This window comes from Sphaeramia orbicularis, unplaced genomic scaffold, assembly GCF_902148855.1.
Source record: "Sphaeramia orbicularis unplaced genomic scaffold, fSphaOr1.1, whole genome shotgun sequence".
Classification (NCBI taxonomy): domain Eukaryota; kingdom Metazoa; phylum Chordata; class Actinopteri; order Kurtiformes; family Apogonidae; genus Sphaeramia; species Sphaeramia orbicularis.
In genome coordinates, this window is record NW_021941616.1 from 17,501 (window position 1) to 34,635 (window position 17,135).

General features: G+C 40.4%; 1 protein-coding gene across 1 annotated transcript in view; it reads left to right on the forward strand.

The window, feature by feature from the left end:
* Positions 1 to 2,515: 2,515 nt before the first annotated feature.
* The window catches only part of tdgf1 (teratocarcinoma-derived growth factor 1), a 21,497-nt gene continuing 6,877 nt past the window's right edge, over positions 2,516 to 17,135 (forward strand). The window contains exons 1-2 of the mRNA XM_030130293.1: positions 2,516 to 2,561; positions 4,110 to 4,121. Of these exons, the coding sequence (XP_029986153.1) occupies positions 2,516 to 2,561; positions 4,110 to 4,121 (58 nt within the window). The remainder of the gene's footprint in view (positions 2,562 to 4,109; positions 4,122 to 17,135) is intronic.

Consider the following 17,135-nt stretch of genomic DNA (forward strand, 5'->3'; position numbering starts at 1 on the left):
ATACTGTAGGAGGACGTAGAAGAGAAGAAGAAATATACTGTATGAGAACGTAGAAGAGAAGAAGAAATATACTGTACGAGGACGTAGAAGAAAAGAAGAAATATACTGTAGGAGGACGTAGAAGAGAAGAAGAAATATACTGTATGAGGACGTAGAAGAGAAGAAGAAATATACTGTAGGAGGACGTAGAAGAGAAGAAGAAATATACTGTACGAGGACGTAGAAGAGAAGAAGAAATATACTGTAGGAGGACGTAGAAGAGAAGAAGAAATATACTGTATGAGAACGTAGAAGAGAAGAAGAAATATACTGTAGGAGGACGTAGAAGAGAAGAAGAAATATACTGTAGGAGGACGTAGAAGAGAAGAAGAAATATACTGTAGGAGGACGTAGAAGAGAAGAAGGAAGAACCTGTGGAGGCATGCTCTGCTGTGTGTGTGTGTGTGTGTGTGTGTGTGTGTGTGTGTGTGTGTGTGTGTGTGTGTGTGTGTGTGTGTAACCCTGTATATTCTCCTCTCAGTACAGAAGCTACAGTCATGTGTTGTGTTGTTTACATGTCAGATGATGGTGGACTTCATCAGTTTTCTTCTTCCCTCTCCTTTCTGAGCCGTACAGATTGAATTTATTTTATTTCCAGTGTACACAGTACACTGATATTTGGTCTTGATCATCTTTATTTATTCATGTATTTGCTCTGACATTAGTTCCTTGTACACAAAAAATGTTTAATTTTTTCTTCTGTTCAAAACAAATGAATGAATGAAAAAAAGCCTGTTTGTTCAGAACCGTGTCTTCCTGGTGCTTTTTAAGGCTAAAAACACAAAAACCACTGTTCTAGGTCATTTGTAAATGCCCATGTTCCTGTGAAGCCTCAAATCATCACAACTTTCATCGCAATTTTTTGTGATTTCTGCCGTAAAATCGGGCATTTTAGACCGCAACAATCCTAAAAACAGCCTGTGAAGTCCTGGAGGGTGTGCATCAGCCCCTTCACCGCTGATGAACCACAGCAGACACAAGTCTGTCCACCCCTCTGTGTGCAAAAACAACTTCAGACTCATCAGTGCTGAAGTGTCCCACAGCAGTTTTGACAGCGCACTGTCTCCATGACAACAACCAGTAGTGCACGCAAAATCCTCATGTAATCAGGGCGGTCTCCAAGACTTTGCGCCTGTTGTCGTTTGTGCAGGAAATCTTAGTTGATCAGCCTTTACACGCAAATCTATAGCACGCACATTTTTTAGTGTGAGCACGCACATTTGCGCCCGTTATTTGCGATCTTTGTGAATCAGGCCCTTGGCCTAAACTGTGCAGGGGTCCCATCAGATGGAACCATTGAAACCAGTCCCAGCAGACCTGTGTCCTCTGACCCAGGTTCAACACACTCCTAAAACTGGATTTCATGGAACACCCAAACACTACTGTCACCTGATCTGTTTGTTCTTCTACATTCATTTCTCATTTTTCTTAGTTCCATAACTTATTAGTTTCATTCTGAAGTTCGTTTCATAGTTTTGTCGATTCTCATTTATTTCTACGTGCACTGCTTACGATGTATTTAGTTTAGTTTTTTTTTGTTATACTTGTTTTTGACTCATTTTCTTCTTTTAATTCCTTTTGTTTCCTTATGATTGTATATCGTATTAGACACTGTAAATACTGTTTTTATTTCCAGTCTTTGTGGAGGCCCTCGTTAAAGCCCTGTGGTTTTGGGTCTTCTACTGTTATTGTGTTTAAGTGTCTCGTACACATGAACAGTGAACACTAAACCAACAGCTGTGTCCTAACAGGCTGTGTCCTCACCATCTGCACACACAACATATGATACAAAGGTGTTCCACGGACCAGGAACCAACCCTGGACTCTGATCCAGGATCATCCAGGACCAGGTCCCACTACAACAGGTTTGGATCAGGTTTAGTGTGATTCTTCTGCCGGTGTCTGAACCACAGACTGAAGGAAAAGACCATGTGACGCCGACGGTTCAACAGGACTAACTTTAGGTCGGACCTAGAACACCGAGTTCAGACTGACTGAGCTGTAGGTGGACCTGGACCAGGTCTGAGGTTCACCTACTGAGTCTGTGGAACACGTCCTGTTTTAAAAGATATGGGTTCAATTATGGAGTCCTCACTCTTCATGGACACACAGCTGGGTCCAGGTCCAGGTCCAGGTCCAGGTCCAGGTCCAGGTCCTAAACTGTGGTCTTAGTGGGACTCAGATCCTGCTGCAGATGAATCCAGTTTCATGTGGACGTTAAAGCAGATGCTGTTCTCTGTCAGATGTTTTCTGACTCTGCTGTGACCTCTGACCTCTGACCTGACGCTCACATGTGAGGACTCAGGGTCCAGGTCTAAGATAAGCCTGTGTTACAGCTGAAACAGATCAGTGGACCCCCAGACCTAAAGTCCATCTGAGCTCTAAGTCTCATTCATCTGGACCTCGTATGTTCGTCCACTGAGGGTCTCTGTGTTCTGATGCTGAAGATCCCAAACACCTGTTTGAAAGTTCATCCATGGAGTCATCACGCCTCATGGACACACAGCTGGGTCCAGATCCAGGTCCGGGTCTAGTGGGGGGTCTGTGGGTGGTCCTCCACAGAGGGGCTTCCTCCTCTCTGTCCTCACTCTGATCCATTCTGCTGAACCCACATCAGAACCCAGACCGTCAGTCCAGACCTGAACCCACATCAGAACCCAGACCATCAGTCCAGACCTGAATCCACATCAGAACCCAGACTGTCAGTCCAGACCTGAATCCACATCAGAACCCAGACCGTCAGTCCAGACCTGAACCCACATCAGAACCCAGACCGTCAGTCCAGACCTGAACCCACATCAGAACCCAGACCGTCAGTCCAGACCTGAACCCACATCAGATCCCAGACTGTCAGTCCAGACCTGAATCCACATCAGATCCCAGACCGTCAGTCCAGACCTGAACCCACATCAGATCCCAGACCGTCAGTCCAGACCTGAACCCACATCAGAACCCAGACCGTCAGTCCAGACCTGAACCCACATCAGATCCCAGACCGTCAGTCCAGACCTGAACCCACATCAGAACCCAGACCGTCAGTCCAGACCTGAACCCACATCAGATCCCAGACCGTCAGTCCAGACCTGAACCCACATCAGAACCCAGACCGTCAGTCCAGACCTGAATCCACATCAGAACCCAGACCGTCAGTCCAGACCTGAATCCACATCAGAACCCAGACCGTCAGTCCAGACCTGAACCCACATCAGAACCCAGACCGTCAGTCCAGACCTGAACCCACATCAGAACCCAGACCGTCAGTCCAGACCTGAACCCACATCAGATCCCAGACCGTCAGTCCAGACCTGAATCCACATCAGATCCCAGACCGTCAGTCCAGACCTGAACCCACATCAGAACCCAGACCGTCAGTCCAGACCTGAACCCACATCAGATCCCAGACCGTCAGTCCAGACCTGAACCCACATCAGAACCCAGACCGTCAGTCCAGACCTGAACCCACATCAGAACCCAGACCGTCAGTCCAGACCTGAACCCACATCAGATCCCAGACCGTCAGTCCAGACCTGAACCCACATCAGAACCCAGACCGTCAGTCCAGACCTGAACCCACATCAGAACCCAGACCGTCAGTCCAGACCTGAACCCACATCAGATCCCAGACCGTCAGTCCAGACCTGAACCCACATCAGAACCCAGACCGTCAGTCCAGACCTGAACCCACATCAGAACCCAGACCGTCAGTCCAGACCTGAACCCACATCAGAACCCAGACCGTCAGTCCAGACCTGAATCCACATCAGAACCCAGACCGTCAGTCCAGACCTGAACCCACATCAGATCCCAGACCGTCAGTCCAGACCTGAACCCACATCAGAACCCAGACCGTCAGTCCAGACCTGAACCCACATCAGATCCCAGACCGTCAGTCCAGACCTGAACCCACATCAGAACCCAGACCGTCAGTCCAGACCTGAACCCACATCAGAACCCAGACCGTCAGTCCAGACCTGAACCCACATCAGAACCCAGACCGTCAGTCCAGACCTGAACCCACTCACTCATCCTGTACAGGACAAACAGCAGCTCAGTCTGCTTTTATTTGAAAGGTCTGACAGGAAGTGTTGTTGTCCTGTTGTGTCTGACTTTTCTCTGTGGACGTCGGCTGTGGAAGGTCAGGAACACAGAGGTGGGTTTACCAGCTGGTCAGGTTCTAGTTGGTCATTAATTGACTAAACTGTGAACGGTCAGAGGTCAGCGGTCAGCGGTCCAGTCCAAACAGCTGCAGACTTAAAGGTCAGACACAGGTCAGGGGTTTCCAGACCGGTCCACCGTCACAGACTCAGACTGAAGCGTCCTGGGTGGGTTCACACAGACCCACATCTGACCCACCTGTGGACGTCCAACAGAAACGGGTTTGTGTTCGTCACCATGAGCTGTTCCCTCCATCAGTCTGAGAACCACCTGGAGAGGAGGAGGAGTCAACACCTGCAGTGGGAGGAGCTCCAATCCATCACATGACATGGTACTGGACGGTGATTGGCTCCTTTCTTTGAGGCTCAGACCTAAAGGGTTAAATGTGGGTGTGGTTCTAACCCCGGCCCCAGAGGACCCTCCAGGCCCCAGAAGACCCTCCAGACCCCAGAGGACCCTCCAGGCCCCAGAAGACCCTCCAGGCCCCAGAGGACCCTCCAGGCCCCAGAAGACCCTCCAGAGACCAGAGGACCCTCCAGACCCCAGAAGACCCTCCAGACACCAGAGGACCCTCCAGACCCCAGAGGACCCTCCAGGCCCCAGAAGACCCTCCAGACACCAGAGGACCCTCCAGGCCCCAGAAGACCCTCCAGACCCCAGAGGACCCTCCAGACCCCAGAGGACCCTCCAGACACCAGAGGACCCTCCAGGCCCCAGAAGACCCTCCAGACCCCAGAGGACCCTCCAGATCCCAGAGGACCCTCCAGGCCCCAGAAGACCCTCCAGACCCCGGAGGACCCTCCAGGCCCCAGAAGACCCTCCAGACCCCAGAGGACCCTCCAGACACCAGAGGACCCTCCAGGCCCCAGAAGACCCTCCAGACCCCAGAAGACCCTCCAGACCCCGGAGGACCCTCCAGGCCCCAGAAGACCCTCCAGACCCCAGAAGACCCTCCAGACCCCAGAGGACCCTCCAGACCCCAGAGGACCCTCCAGGCCCCAGAGGACCCTCCAGGCCCCAGAAGACCCTCCAGACCCCAGAAGACCCTCCAGACCCCAGAGGACCCTCCAGGCCTCAGAGGACCCTCCAGGCCCCAGAAGACCCACCAGACCCCAGAAGACCCTCCAGACCCCAGAGGACCCTCCAGGCCTCAGAGGACCCTCCAGGCCCCAGAAGACCCTCCAGACCCCAGAGGACCCTCCAGACCCCAGAGGACCCTCCAGACCCCAGAAGACCCTCCTGGCCCCAGAGGACCCTCCAGGCCCCAGAAGACCCTCCAGACCCCAGAAGACCCTCCAGACCCCAGAGGACCCTCCAGGCCTCAGAGGACCCTCCAGGCCTCAGAGGACCCTCCAGGCCCCAGAAGACCCACCAGACCCCAGAAGACCCTCCAGACCCCAGAGGACCCTCCAGGCCTCAGAGGACCCTCCAGGCCCCAGAAGACCCTCCAGACCCCAGAGGACCCTCCAGGCCCCAGAGGACCCTCCAGATCCCAGAGGACCCTCCAGACCCCAGAGGACCCTCCAGACCTGTACCTGTGCTCCCACTGTGAACTCCTTGACCCGTTGGACTCTGCTGATGCTTTGGCAGACTCAGGTGTAGAACCAGGTCACTGTCAGACTGGACCTGGTCCTGGATGGGAACTGGAGCGTGTGCGTTGACCTGTTTGGTTTGAAGTGAACAGGAGCTGGTTTTCCTTCTCATCCTTTCATCTCTTCAGTCGTTCCGCTCTTCTCTGACACATTCCTGTCGTGGTGGTTCTTCTGTGATGGGTCAGACAAACTGGACTCCACACACACGGGTCAGAACCCTCACCTTTAAACGGATCAGGTGGGAGGAGCTCCAGGCCATCACATGACATGGTACTGGATGGTGATTGGCTGGTTTGTTTGGTGGTCACTTTGATGCAGACTGCATGTGCAGCAGAAACATTTACATTTCTTATGGATTCATCTGTTCATGAATCCACCTGTTTTTTACAGTCTGCTCTAAAACCAGGTCCAGGACTTTGAACAGGATCTGGATTCTGTCTGTGACGGTTTTAGCTGATGGTGAACGTAGACGTTCCTTCAACTAAAATATGTCCGACCCTTTTGGACCGACATGTTACAGAAGTCCTGTTTGGACTGGATCAGTCTGACAGAAGAACCTGAGAACCTGAGAACCTGAGCACCCGAGAACCTGAGAACCTGAGCACCTGAGAACCTGAGCACCCGAGAACCTGAGAACCTGAGTCTGAGCTGGTCTGACCCACAAGTCCCACTTCAGAGTGTTCAGGTCCAACACCCCACCCCCCCACCTCCAGTTCTGTGATGTAGGTGTCAGTTCTCCTCCTCCTCCTCCTCCTCCTTCTTCTCCTCTTCCTCCTTCTTCTCCTCTTCCCCTCCTTGTCCTCCTTCTTCTCCTCCTCCTTCTCCTCCTCCTCCCCCTCCTCTTTTTTCTCCTTCTTCTCCTCCTTCTCCTCCTCTTCCTCCTTCTTCTCCTCCTCTTCCTCCTCCTCCTCCTTCTCTTCCTCCTCCTCTTCCTCCTCCTTCTTCTTTTCCTCCTCCTCCTCCTCCTCCAGTGCAGTTCCTTCCATCAGTGGTCTCTTTCTTCTGTTCAGACTCACATAAATCACAGGTGGTTCTCAGATGAACCAGACTGGTGGTCAGTTCCCTCTGGTGGACACAGGTACATCTAACATCAGGGCTGTCCAAAAAACTGGCCTCCAATCCGGTCCAGTCCAGTCCAGTCCGGTCCAGTCCGGTCCAGTCCAGTCCAGTCCGGTCCAGTCCGGCCCATGGGCTGAATGTGCAAAGTTCCCACATGAAACTGAAGCCATGACCCATCAGTGGTTCAGTTCAGGTTCCACATCCAGACTCAAATAAGTAATAACAGAAAAACCCATAAATAAGTGGAATGTGAAAAACCACTCCTGTTATTCCTGTAAATAATGACCATTTCAGATGTTTACATACACAAACGGTCCTGAAACAGTTCAACTGGACCAAAGTCAAAGGTCTACTACAGCTGAGTGGAACTGGACCAGTACTCATCCTGTTACTGAACGTTGGATGGGTTTGTAGATGTGATTACACTTATGTTTATCAAGAAATGTCCGTTTTTTTCAGGTTATTCACATTTTTTCTGTTTGTAAAAGTAAATGTTTTCAGAATTGAAAGGGTTTTTTCTGCAGTAAAACCTTCAGTTGTCAGTATTTTTATCTGTATATGATCGTGTTCTTCTTTTTCCTTGGTCTGAATGTGGAACCTGAACTAACAGGACTGGGACGGCCCTGGTCTAGACCCTCATCTGGACCATGTGTTCCATCAGGTCCAGTCCACTTCCAGACCCTTAGTCCCAGTCTCCTCTGCTGGTTCGGTTTCTCTGCTCTGGGCTGTTCTGCGTCTTTTCTTCTTCTTCTGCTGTAAATTAAACGTCTGTGTGTGCGGTTCAATCCCATTTTCCACTCAGTGTTTGAGGAAGTGAACGTGTCCAATCAGCTGTGAGCTCACCACATGCTTGGATCTGATTGGCTGTTGGACAAAGGCAGGATTAGAACCGGAGTAAACCCAGGAAACACCTGCTGCTTCTCATCAAATCTCATTCAGTTTCATTTCAACTCAGTGAAAGAAAAACTAATCATGTTTGAAAAAACAAAAGCACGACCAAAGCAGAGCGAGTTTGAAGAAGACGAACCAACACAAGCAGAGACGAACAGCTGATCTATGTCCTTCTACATCTGCGTCCTCCTGCTGTGTGTTTGTTTTAGATAAGACCACAGCTGATAATCAATACTGAACTCATCAATAACCTGCAGATAAGACACCAGGACCGTCACTGGGAATTCCAACAGATAAGACGGACCCCAAACACACCAGGACTCAAACTCCAACAGACTCCAGTTAAACTGAACATTTAAACCAGTTAAACTGAACATTTAAACCAGTTAAACTCAAAATTAAACCAGTTAAACTGAACATTTAAACCAGTTAAACTGAACATTTAAACCAGTTAAACTCAACATTTAAACCAGTTAAACTGAACATTTAAACCAGTTAAACTCAACATTTAAACCAGTTAAACTGAACATTTAAACCAGTTAAACTCAACCTTTAAACCAGTTAAACCCAACATTTAAACCAGTTAAACTGAACATTTAAACCAGTTAAACTGAACATTTAAACCAGTTAAACTCAACATTTAAACCAGTTAAACTCAACCTTTAAACCAGTTAAACTCAACCTTTAAACCAGTTAACCTGAACATTTAAACCAGTTAAACTGAACATTTAAACCAGTTAAACTCAACCTTTAAACCAGTTAACCTGAACATTTAAACCAGTTAAACTCAACATTTAAACCAGTTAAACTCAACATTTAAACCAGTTAAACTGAACATTTAAACCAGTTAAACTCAACATTTAAACCAGTTAAAGTGAACATTTAAACCAGTTAAACTGAACATTTAAACCAGTTAACCTGAACATTTAAACCAGTTAAACTCATCCTTTAAACCAGTTAACCTGAACATTTAAACCAGTTAAACTGAACATTTAAACCAGTTAACCTGAACCTTTAAACCAGTTAACCTGAACATTTAAACCAGTTAAACTGAACATTTAAACCAGTTAAACTCAACCTTTAAACCAGTTAAAGTGAACATTTAAACCAGTTAACCTGAACCTTTAAACCAGTTAACCTGAACCTTTAAACCAGTTAAACTCAACCTTTAAACCAGTTAAAGTGAACATTTAAACCAGTTAAACTGAACCTTTAAACCAGTTAACCTGAACCTTTAAACCAGTTAAACTGAACCTTTAAACCAGTTAACCTGAACCTTTAAACCAGTTAAACTCAACCTTTAAACCAGTTAACCTGAACCTTTAAACCAGTTAAACTCAACCTTTAAACCAGTTAAAGTGAACATTTAAACCAGTTAAAGTGAACATTTAAACCAGTTAAACTCAACATTTAAACCAGTTAAACTCAACATTTAAACCAGTTAAACTCAACCTTTAAACCAGTTAACCTGAACATTTAAACCAGTTAAACTGAACATTTAAACCAGTTAAACTGAACATTTAAACCAGTTAAACTCAACCTTTAAACCAGTTAACCTGAACATTTAAACCAGTTAAACTCAACATTTAAACCAGTTAAACTGAACATTTAAACCAGTTAAACTGAACATTTAAACCAGTTAACCTGAACATTTAAACCAGTTAAACTCATCCTTTAAACCAGTTAACCTGAACATTTAAACCAGTTAAACTGAACATTTAAACCAGTTAACCTGAACCTTTAAACCAGTTAACCTGAACATTTAAACCAGTTAAACTGAACATTTAAACCAGTTAAACTCAACCTTTAAACCAGTTAAAGTGAACATTTAAACCAGTTAACCTGAACCTTTAAACCAGTTAACCTGAACCTTTAAACCAGTTAAACTCAACCTTTAAACCAGTTAAAGTGAACATTTAAACCAGTTAAACTGAACCTTTAAACCAGTTAACCTGAACCTTTAAACCAGTTAAACTGAACCTTTAAACCAGTTAACCTGAACCTTTAAACCAGTTAAACTCAACCTTTAAACCAGTTAACCTGAACCTTTAAACCAGTTAAACTCAACCTTTAAACCAGTTAAAGTGAACATTTAAACCAGTTAAAGTGAACATTTAAACCAGTTAAACTCAACATTTAAACCAGTTAAACTCAACATTTAAACCAGTTAAACTCAACCTTTAAACCAGTTAACCTGAACATTTAAACCAGTTAAACTGAACATTTAAACCAGTTAAACTCAAAATTAAACCAGTTAAACTGAACATTTAAACCAGTTAAACTGAACATTTAAACCAGTTAAACTCAACATTTAAACCAGTTAAACTGAACATTTAAACCAGTTAAACTCAACATTTAAACCAGTTAAACTGAACATTTAAACCAGTTAAACTCAACCTTTAAACCAGTTAAACCCAACATTTAAACCAGTTAAACTGAACATTTAAACCAGTTAAACTGAACATTTAAACCAGTTAAACTCAACATTTAAACCAGTTAAACTCAACCTTTAAACCAGTTAAACTCAACCTTTAAACCAGTTAACCTGAACATTTAAACCAGTTAAACTGAACATTTAAACCAGTTAAACTCAACCTTTAAACCAGTTAACCTGAACATTTAAACCAGTTAAACTCAACATTTAAACCAGTTAAACTGAACATTTAAACCAGTTAAACTCAACATTTAAACCAGTTAAAGTGAACATTTAAACCAGTTAAACTGAACATTTAAACCAGTTAACCTGAACATTTAAACCAGTTAAACTCATCCTTTAAACCAGTTAACCTGAACATTTAAACCAGTTAAACTGAACATTTAAACCAGTTAACCTGAACCTTTAAACCAGTTAACCTGAACATTTAAACCAGTTAAACTGAACATTTAAACCAGTTAAACTCAACCTTTAAACCAGTTAAAGTGAACATTTAAACCAGTTAACCTGAACCTTTAAACCAGTTAACCTGAACCTTTAAACCAGTTAAACTCAACCTTTAAACCAGTTAAAGTGAACATTTAAACCAGTTAACCTGAACCTTTAAACCAGTTAACCTGAACCTTTAAACCAGTTAAACTGAACCTTTAAACCAGTTAACCTGAACCTTTAAACCAGTTAAACTCAACCTTTAAACCAGTTAACCTGAACCTTTAAACCAGTTAAACTCAACCTTTAAACCAGTTAAAGTGAACATTTAAACCAGTTAAAGTGAACATTTAAACCAGTTAACCTGAACATTTAAACCAGTTAAACTCAACATTTAAACCAGTTAAACTCAACCTTTAAACCAGTTAACCTGAACATTTAAACCAGTTAAACTGAACATTTAAACCAGTTAAACTGAACATTTAAACCAGTTAAACTCAACCTTTAAACCAGTTAACCTGAACATTTAAACCAGTTAAACTCAACATTTAAACCAGTTAAACTGAACATTTAAACCAGTTAAACTGAACATTTAAACCAGTTAACCTGAACATTTAAACCAGTTAAACTCATCCTTTAAACCAGTTAACCTGAACATTTAAACCAGTTAAACTGAACATTTAAACCAGTTAACCTGAACCTTTAAACCAGTTAACCTGAACATTTAAACCAGTTAAACTGAACATTTAAACCAGTTAAACTCAACCTTTAAACCAGTTAAACTGAACATTTAAACCAGTTAACCTGAACCTTTAAACCAGTTAACCTGAACCTTTAAACCAGTTAAACTCAACCTTTAAACCAGTTAAAGTGAACATTTAAACCAGTTAAACTGAACCTTTAAACCAGTTAACCTGAACCTTTAAACCAGTTAAACTGAACCTTTAAACCAGTTAACCTGAACCTTTAAACCAGTTAAACTCAACCTTTAAACCAGTTAACCTGAACCTTTAAACCAGTTAAACTCAACCTTTAAACCAGTTAAAGTGAACATTTAAACCAGTTAAAGTGAACATTTAAACCAGTTAAACTCAACATTTAAACCAGTTAAACTCAACATTTAAACCAGTTAAACTCAACCTTTAAACCAGTTAACCTGAACATTTAAACCAGTTAAACTGAACATTTAAACCAGTTAAACTGAACATTTAAACCAGTTAAACTCAACCTTTAAACCAGTTAACCTGAACATTTAAACCAGTTAAACTCAACATTTAAACCAGTAAACTGAACATTTAAACCAGTTAAACTGAACATTTAAACCAGTTAACCTGAACATTTAAACCAGTTAAACTCAACATTTAAACCAGTTAACCTGAACATTTAAACCAGTTAAACTCAACCTTTAAACCAGTTAACCTGAACATTTAAACCAGTTAAACTGAACATTTAAACCAGTTAAACTCAACATTTAAACCAGTTAACCTGAACCTTTAAACCAGTTAACCTGAACCTTTAAACCAGTTAACCTGAACATTTAAACCAGTTAAACTGAACATTTAAACCAGTTAAACTCAACCTTTAAACCAGTTAAAGTGAACATTTAAACCAGTTAAACTGAACCTTTAAACCAGTTAACCTGAACCTTTAAACCAATTAACATGAACCTTTAAAACAGTTAAAGTGAACCTTTAAACCAGTTAACCTGAACCTTTAAACCAGTTAACCCGAACCTTTAAACCAGTTAAACTCAACCTTTAAACCAGTTAAAGTGAACATTTAAACCAGTTAACCTGAACCTTTAAACCAGTTAAACTGAACATTTAAACCAGTTAACCTGAACCTTTAAACCAGTTAACCTGAACATTTAAACCAGTTAACCTGAACCTTTAAACCAGTTAAACTGAACATTTAAACCAGTTAACCTGAACATTTAAACCAGTTAAACTCAACCTTTAAACCAGTTAACCTGAACATTTAAACCAGTTAAACTGAACATTTAAACCAGTTAAACTCAACCTTTAAACCAGTTAAACTCAACCTTTAAACCAGTTAAACTCAACCTGTAAACTAGTTAAAGTGAACATTTAAACCAGTTAACCTGAACCTTTAAACCAGTTAACCTGAACCTTTAAACCAGTTAAACTGAACCTTTAAACCAGTTAACCTGAACCTTTAAACCAGTTAAACTCAACCTTTAAACCAGTTAACCTGAACCTTTAAACCAGTTAAACTCAACCTTTAAACCAGTTAAAGTGAACATTTAAACCAGTTAAACTGAACATTTAAACCAGTTAAACTCAACCTTTAAACCAGTTAACCTGAACATTTAAACCAGTTAAACTGAACATTTAAACCAGTTAAACTGAACATTTAAACCAGTTAACCTGAACATTTAAACCAGTTAACCTGAACCGTTAAACCAGTTAAACTGAACATTTAAACCAGTTAACCTGAACATTTAAACCAGTTAAACTCAACCTTTAAACCAGTTAACCTGAACATTTAAACCAGTTAAAGTGAACATTTAAACCAGTTAAACTGAACATTTAAACCAGTTAACCTGAACATTTAAACCAGTTAAACTCAACCTTTAAACCAGTTAACCTGAACATTTAAACCAGTTAAACTGAACATTTAAACCAGTTAAACTCAACATTTAAACAAGTTAAACTGAACATTTAAACCAGTTAACCTGAACCTTTAAACCAGTTAACCTGAACCTTTAAACCAGTTAACCTGAACATTTAAACCAGTTAAACTGAACATTTAAACCAGTTAAACTCAACCTTTAAACCAGTTAAAGTGAACATTTAAACCAGTTAACCTGAACCTTTAAACCAATTAACATGAACCATTAAACCAGTTAAAGTGAACCTTTAAACCAGTTAACCTGAACCTTTAAACCAGTTAAACTGAACATTTAAACCAGTTAAACTCAACCTTTAAACCAGTTAAAGTGAACATTTAAACCAGTTAACCTGAACCTTTAAACCAATTAACATGAACCTTTAAACCAGTTAAAGTGAACCTTTAAACCAGTTAACCTGAACCTTTAAACCAGTTAACCCGAACCTTTAAACCAGTTAACCCGAACCTTTAAATCAGTTAAACTCAACCTTTAAACCAGTTAAAGTGAACATTTAAACCAGTTAACCTGAACCTTTAAACCAGTTAAACTGAACATTTAAACCAGTTAACCTGAACCTTTAAACCAGTTAACCTGAACATTTAAACCAGTTAACCTGAACCTTTAAACCAGTTAAACTGAACATTTAAACCAGTTAACCTGAACATTTAAACCAGTTAAACTCAACCTTTAAACCAGTTAACCTGAACATTTAAACCAGTTAAACTCATCCTTTAAACCAGTTAAACTGAACATTTAAAACCAGTTAACCTGAACATTTAAACCAGTTAAACTGAACATTTAAACCAGTTAAACTCAACCTTTAAACCAGTTAAAGTGAACATTTAAACCAGTTAACCTGAACCTTTAAACCAGTTAACCTGAACGTTTAAACCAGTTAAAGTGAACATTTAAACCAGTTAACCTGAACCTTTAAACCAGTTAACCTGAACCTTTAAACCAGTTAAACTCAACCTTTAAACCAGTTAAACTGAACCTTTAAACCAGTTAACCTGAACCTTTAAACCAGTTAAACTGAACCTTTAAACCAGTTAACCTGAACCTTTAAACCAGTTAAACTCAACCTTTAAACCAGTTAACCTGAACCTTTAAACCAGTTAAACTCAACCTTTAAACCAGTTAAAGTGAACATTTAAACCAGTTAAAGTGAACATTTAAACCAGTTAAACTCTCAACATTTAAACCAGTTAAACTCAACCTTTAAACCAGTTAACCTCAACATTTAAACCAGTTAAACTCAACCTTTAAACCAGTTAAACTCAACCTTTAAACCAGTTAAAGTGAACATTTAAACCAGTTAACTTGAACCTTTAAACCAGTTAACCTGAACCTTTAAACCAGTTAAACTGAACCTTTAAACCAGTTAACCTGAACCTTTAAACCAGTTAAACTCAACCTTTAAACCAGTTAACCTGAACCTTTAAACCAGTTAAACTCAACCTTTAAACCAGTTAAAGTGAACATTTAAACCAGTTAAACTGAACATTTAAACCAGTTAAACTCAACATTTAAACCAGTTAAACTCAACCTTTAAACCAGTTAACCTGAACATTTAAACCAGTTAAACTGAACATTTAAACCAGTTAAACTGAACATTTAAACCAGTTAAACTCAACCTTTAAACCAGTTAACCTGAACATTTAAACCAGTTAAACTCAACATTTAAACCAGTTAAACTGAACATTTAAACCAGTTAACCTGAACATTTAAACCAGTTAACCTGAACCTTTAAACCAGTTAAACTGAACATTTAAACCAGTTAACCTGAACATTTAAACCAGTTAAACTCAACCTTTAAACCAGTTAACCTGAACATTTAAACCAGTTAAACTCATCCTTTAAACCAGTTAACCTGAACATTTAAACCAGTTAAAGTGAACATTTAAACCAGTTAAACTGAACATTTAAACCAGTTAACCTGAACATTTAAACCAGTTAAACTCAACCTTTAAACCAGTTAACCTGAACATTTAAACCAGTTAAACTGAACATTTAAACCAGTTAAACTCAACATTTAAACCAGTTAAACTGAACATTTAAACCAGTTAACCTGAACCTTTAAACCAGTTAACCTGAACCTTTAAACCAGTTAACCTGAACATTTAAACCAGTTAAACTGAACATTTAAACCAGTTAAACTCAACCTTTAAACCAGTTAAAGTGAACATTTAAACCAGTTAACCTGAACCTTTAAACCAATTAACATGAACCTTTAAACCAGTTAAAGTGAACCTTTAAACCAGTTAACCTGAACCTTTAACCAGTTAACCTGAACCTTTAAACCAGTTAACCTGAACATTTAAACCAGTTAAACTGAACATTTAAACCAGTTAAACTGAACATTTAAACCAGTTAAACTCAACCTTTAAACCAGTTAACCTGAACATTTAAACCAGTTAAACTGAACATTTAAACCAGTTAAACTCAACCTTTAAACCAGTTAAAGTGAACATTTAAACCAGTTAACCTGAACCTTTAAACCAATTAACATGAACCTTTAAACCAGTAAAGTGAACCTTTAAACCAGTTAACCTGAACCTTTAAACCAGTTAACCTGAACCTTTAAACCAGTTAACCCGAACCTTTAAATCAGTTAAACTCAACCTTTAAACCAGTTAAAGTGAACATTTAAACCAGTTAACCTGAACCTTTAAACCAGTTAAACTGAACATTTAAACCAGTTAACCTGAACCTTTAAACCAGTTAACCTGAACATTTAAACCAGTAAACCTGAACCTTTAAACCAGTTAAACTGAACATTTAAACCAGTTAACCTGAACATTTAAACCAGTTAAACTCAACCTTTAAACCAGTTAACCTGAACATTTAAACCAGTTAAACTCATCCTTTAAACCAGTTAAACTGAACATTTAAACCAGTTAACCTGAACATTTAAACCAGTTAAACTGAACATTTAAACCAGTTAAACTCAACCTTTAAACCAGTTAAAGTGAACATTTAAACCAGTTAACCTGAACCTTTAAACCAGTTAACCTGAACCTTTAAACCAGTTAAAGTGAACATTTAAACCAGTTAACCTGAACCTTTAAACCAGTTAACCTGAACCTTTAAACCAGTTAAACTGAACCTTTAAACCAGTTAACCTGAACCTTTAAACCAGTTAACCTGAACCTTTAAACCAGTTAAACTGAACCTTTAAACCAGTTAACCTGAACCTTTAAACCAGTTAAACTCAACCTTTAAACCAGTTAACCTGAACCTTTAAACCAGTTAAACTCAACCTTTAAACCAGTTAAAGTGAACATTTAAACCAGTTAAAGTGAACATTTAAACCAGTTAAACTCAACATTTAAACCAGTTAAACTCAACCTTTAAACCAGTTAACCTGAACATTTAAACCAGTTAAACTGAACATTTAAACCAGTTAACCTGAACATTTAAACCAGTTAAACTCAACCTTTAACCAGTTAACCTGAACATTTAACCAGTTAAACTCAACATTTAAACCAGTTAAACTCAACATTTAAACCAGTTAAACTGAACATTTAAACCAGTTAACCTGAACCTTTAAACCAGTTAACCTGAACCTTTAAACCAGTTAACCTGAACATTTAAACCAGTTAAACTGAACATTTAAACCAGTTAAACTCAACCTTTAAACCAGTTAAAGTGAACATTTAAACCAGTTAACCTGAACCTTTAACCAATTAACATGAACCTTTAAACCAGTTAAAGTGAACCTTTAAACCAGTTAACCTGAACCTTTAAACCAGTTAACCTGAACCTTTAAACCAGTTAACCTGAACATTTTAAACCAGTTAAACTGAACATTTAAACCAGTTAAACTGAACATTTAAACCAGTTAAACTCAACCTTTAAACCAGTTAACCTGAACATTTAAACCAGTTAAACTGAACATTAAACC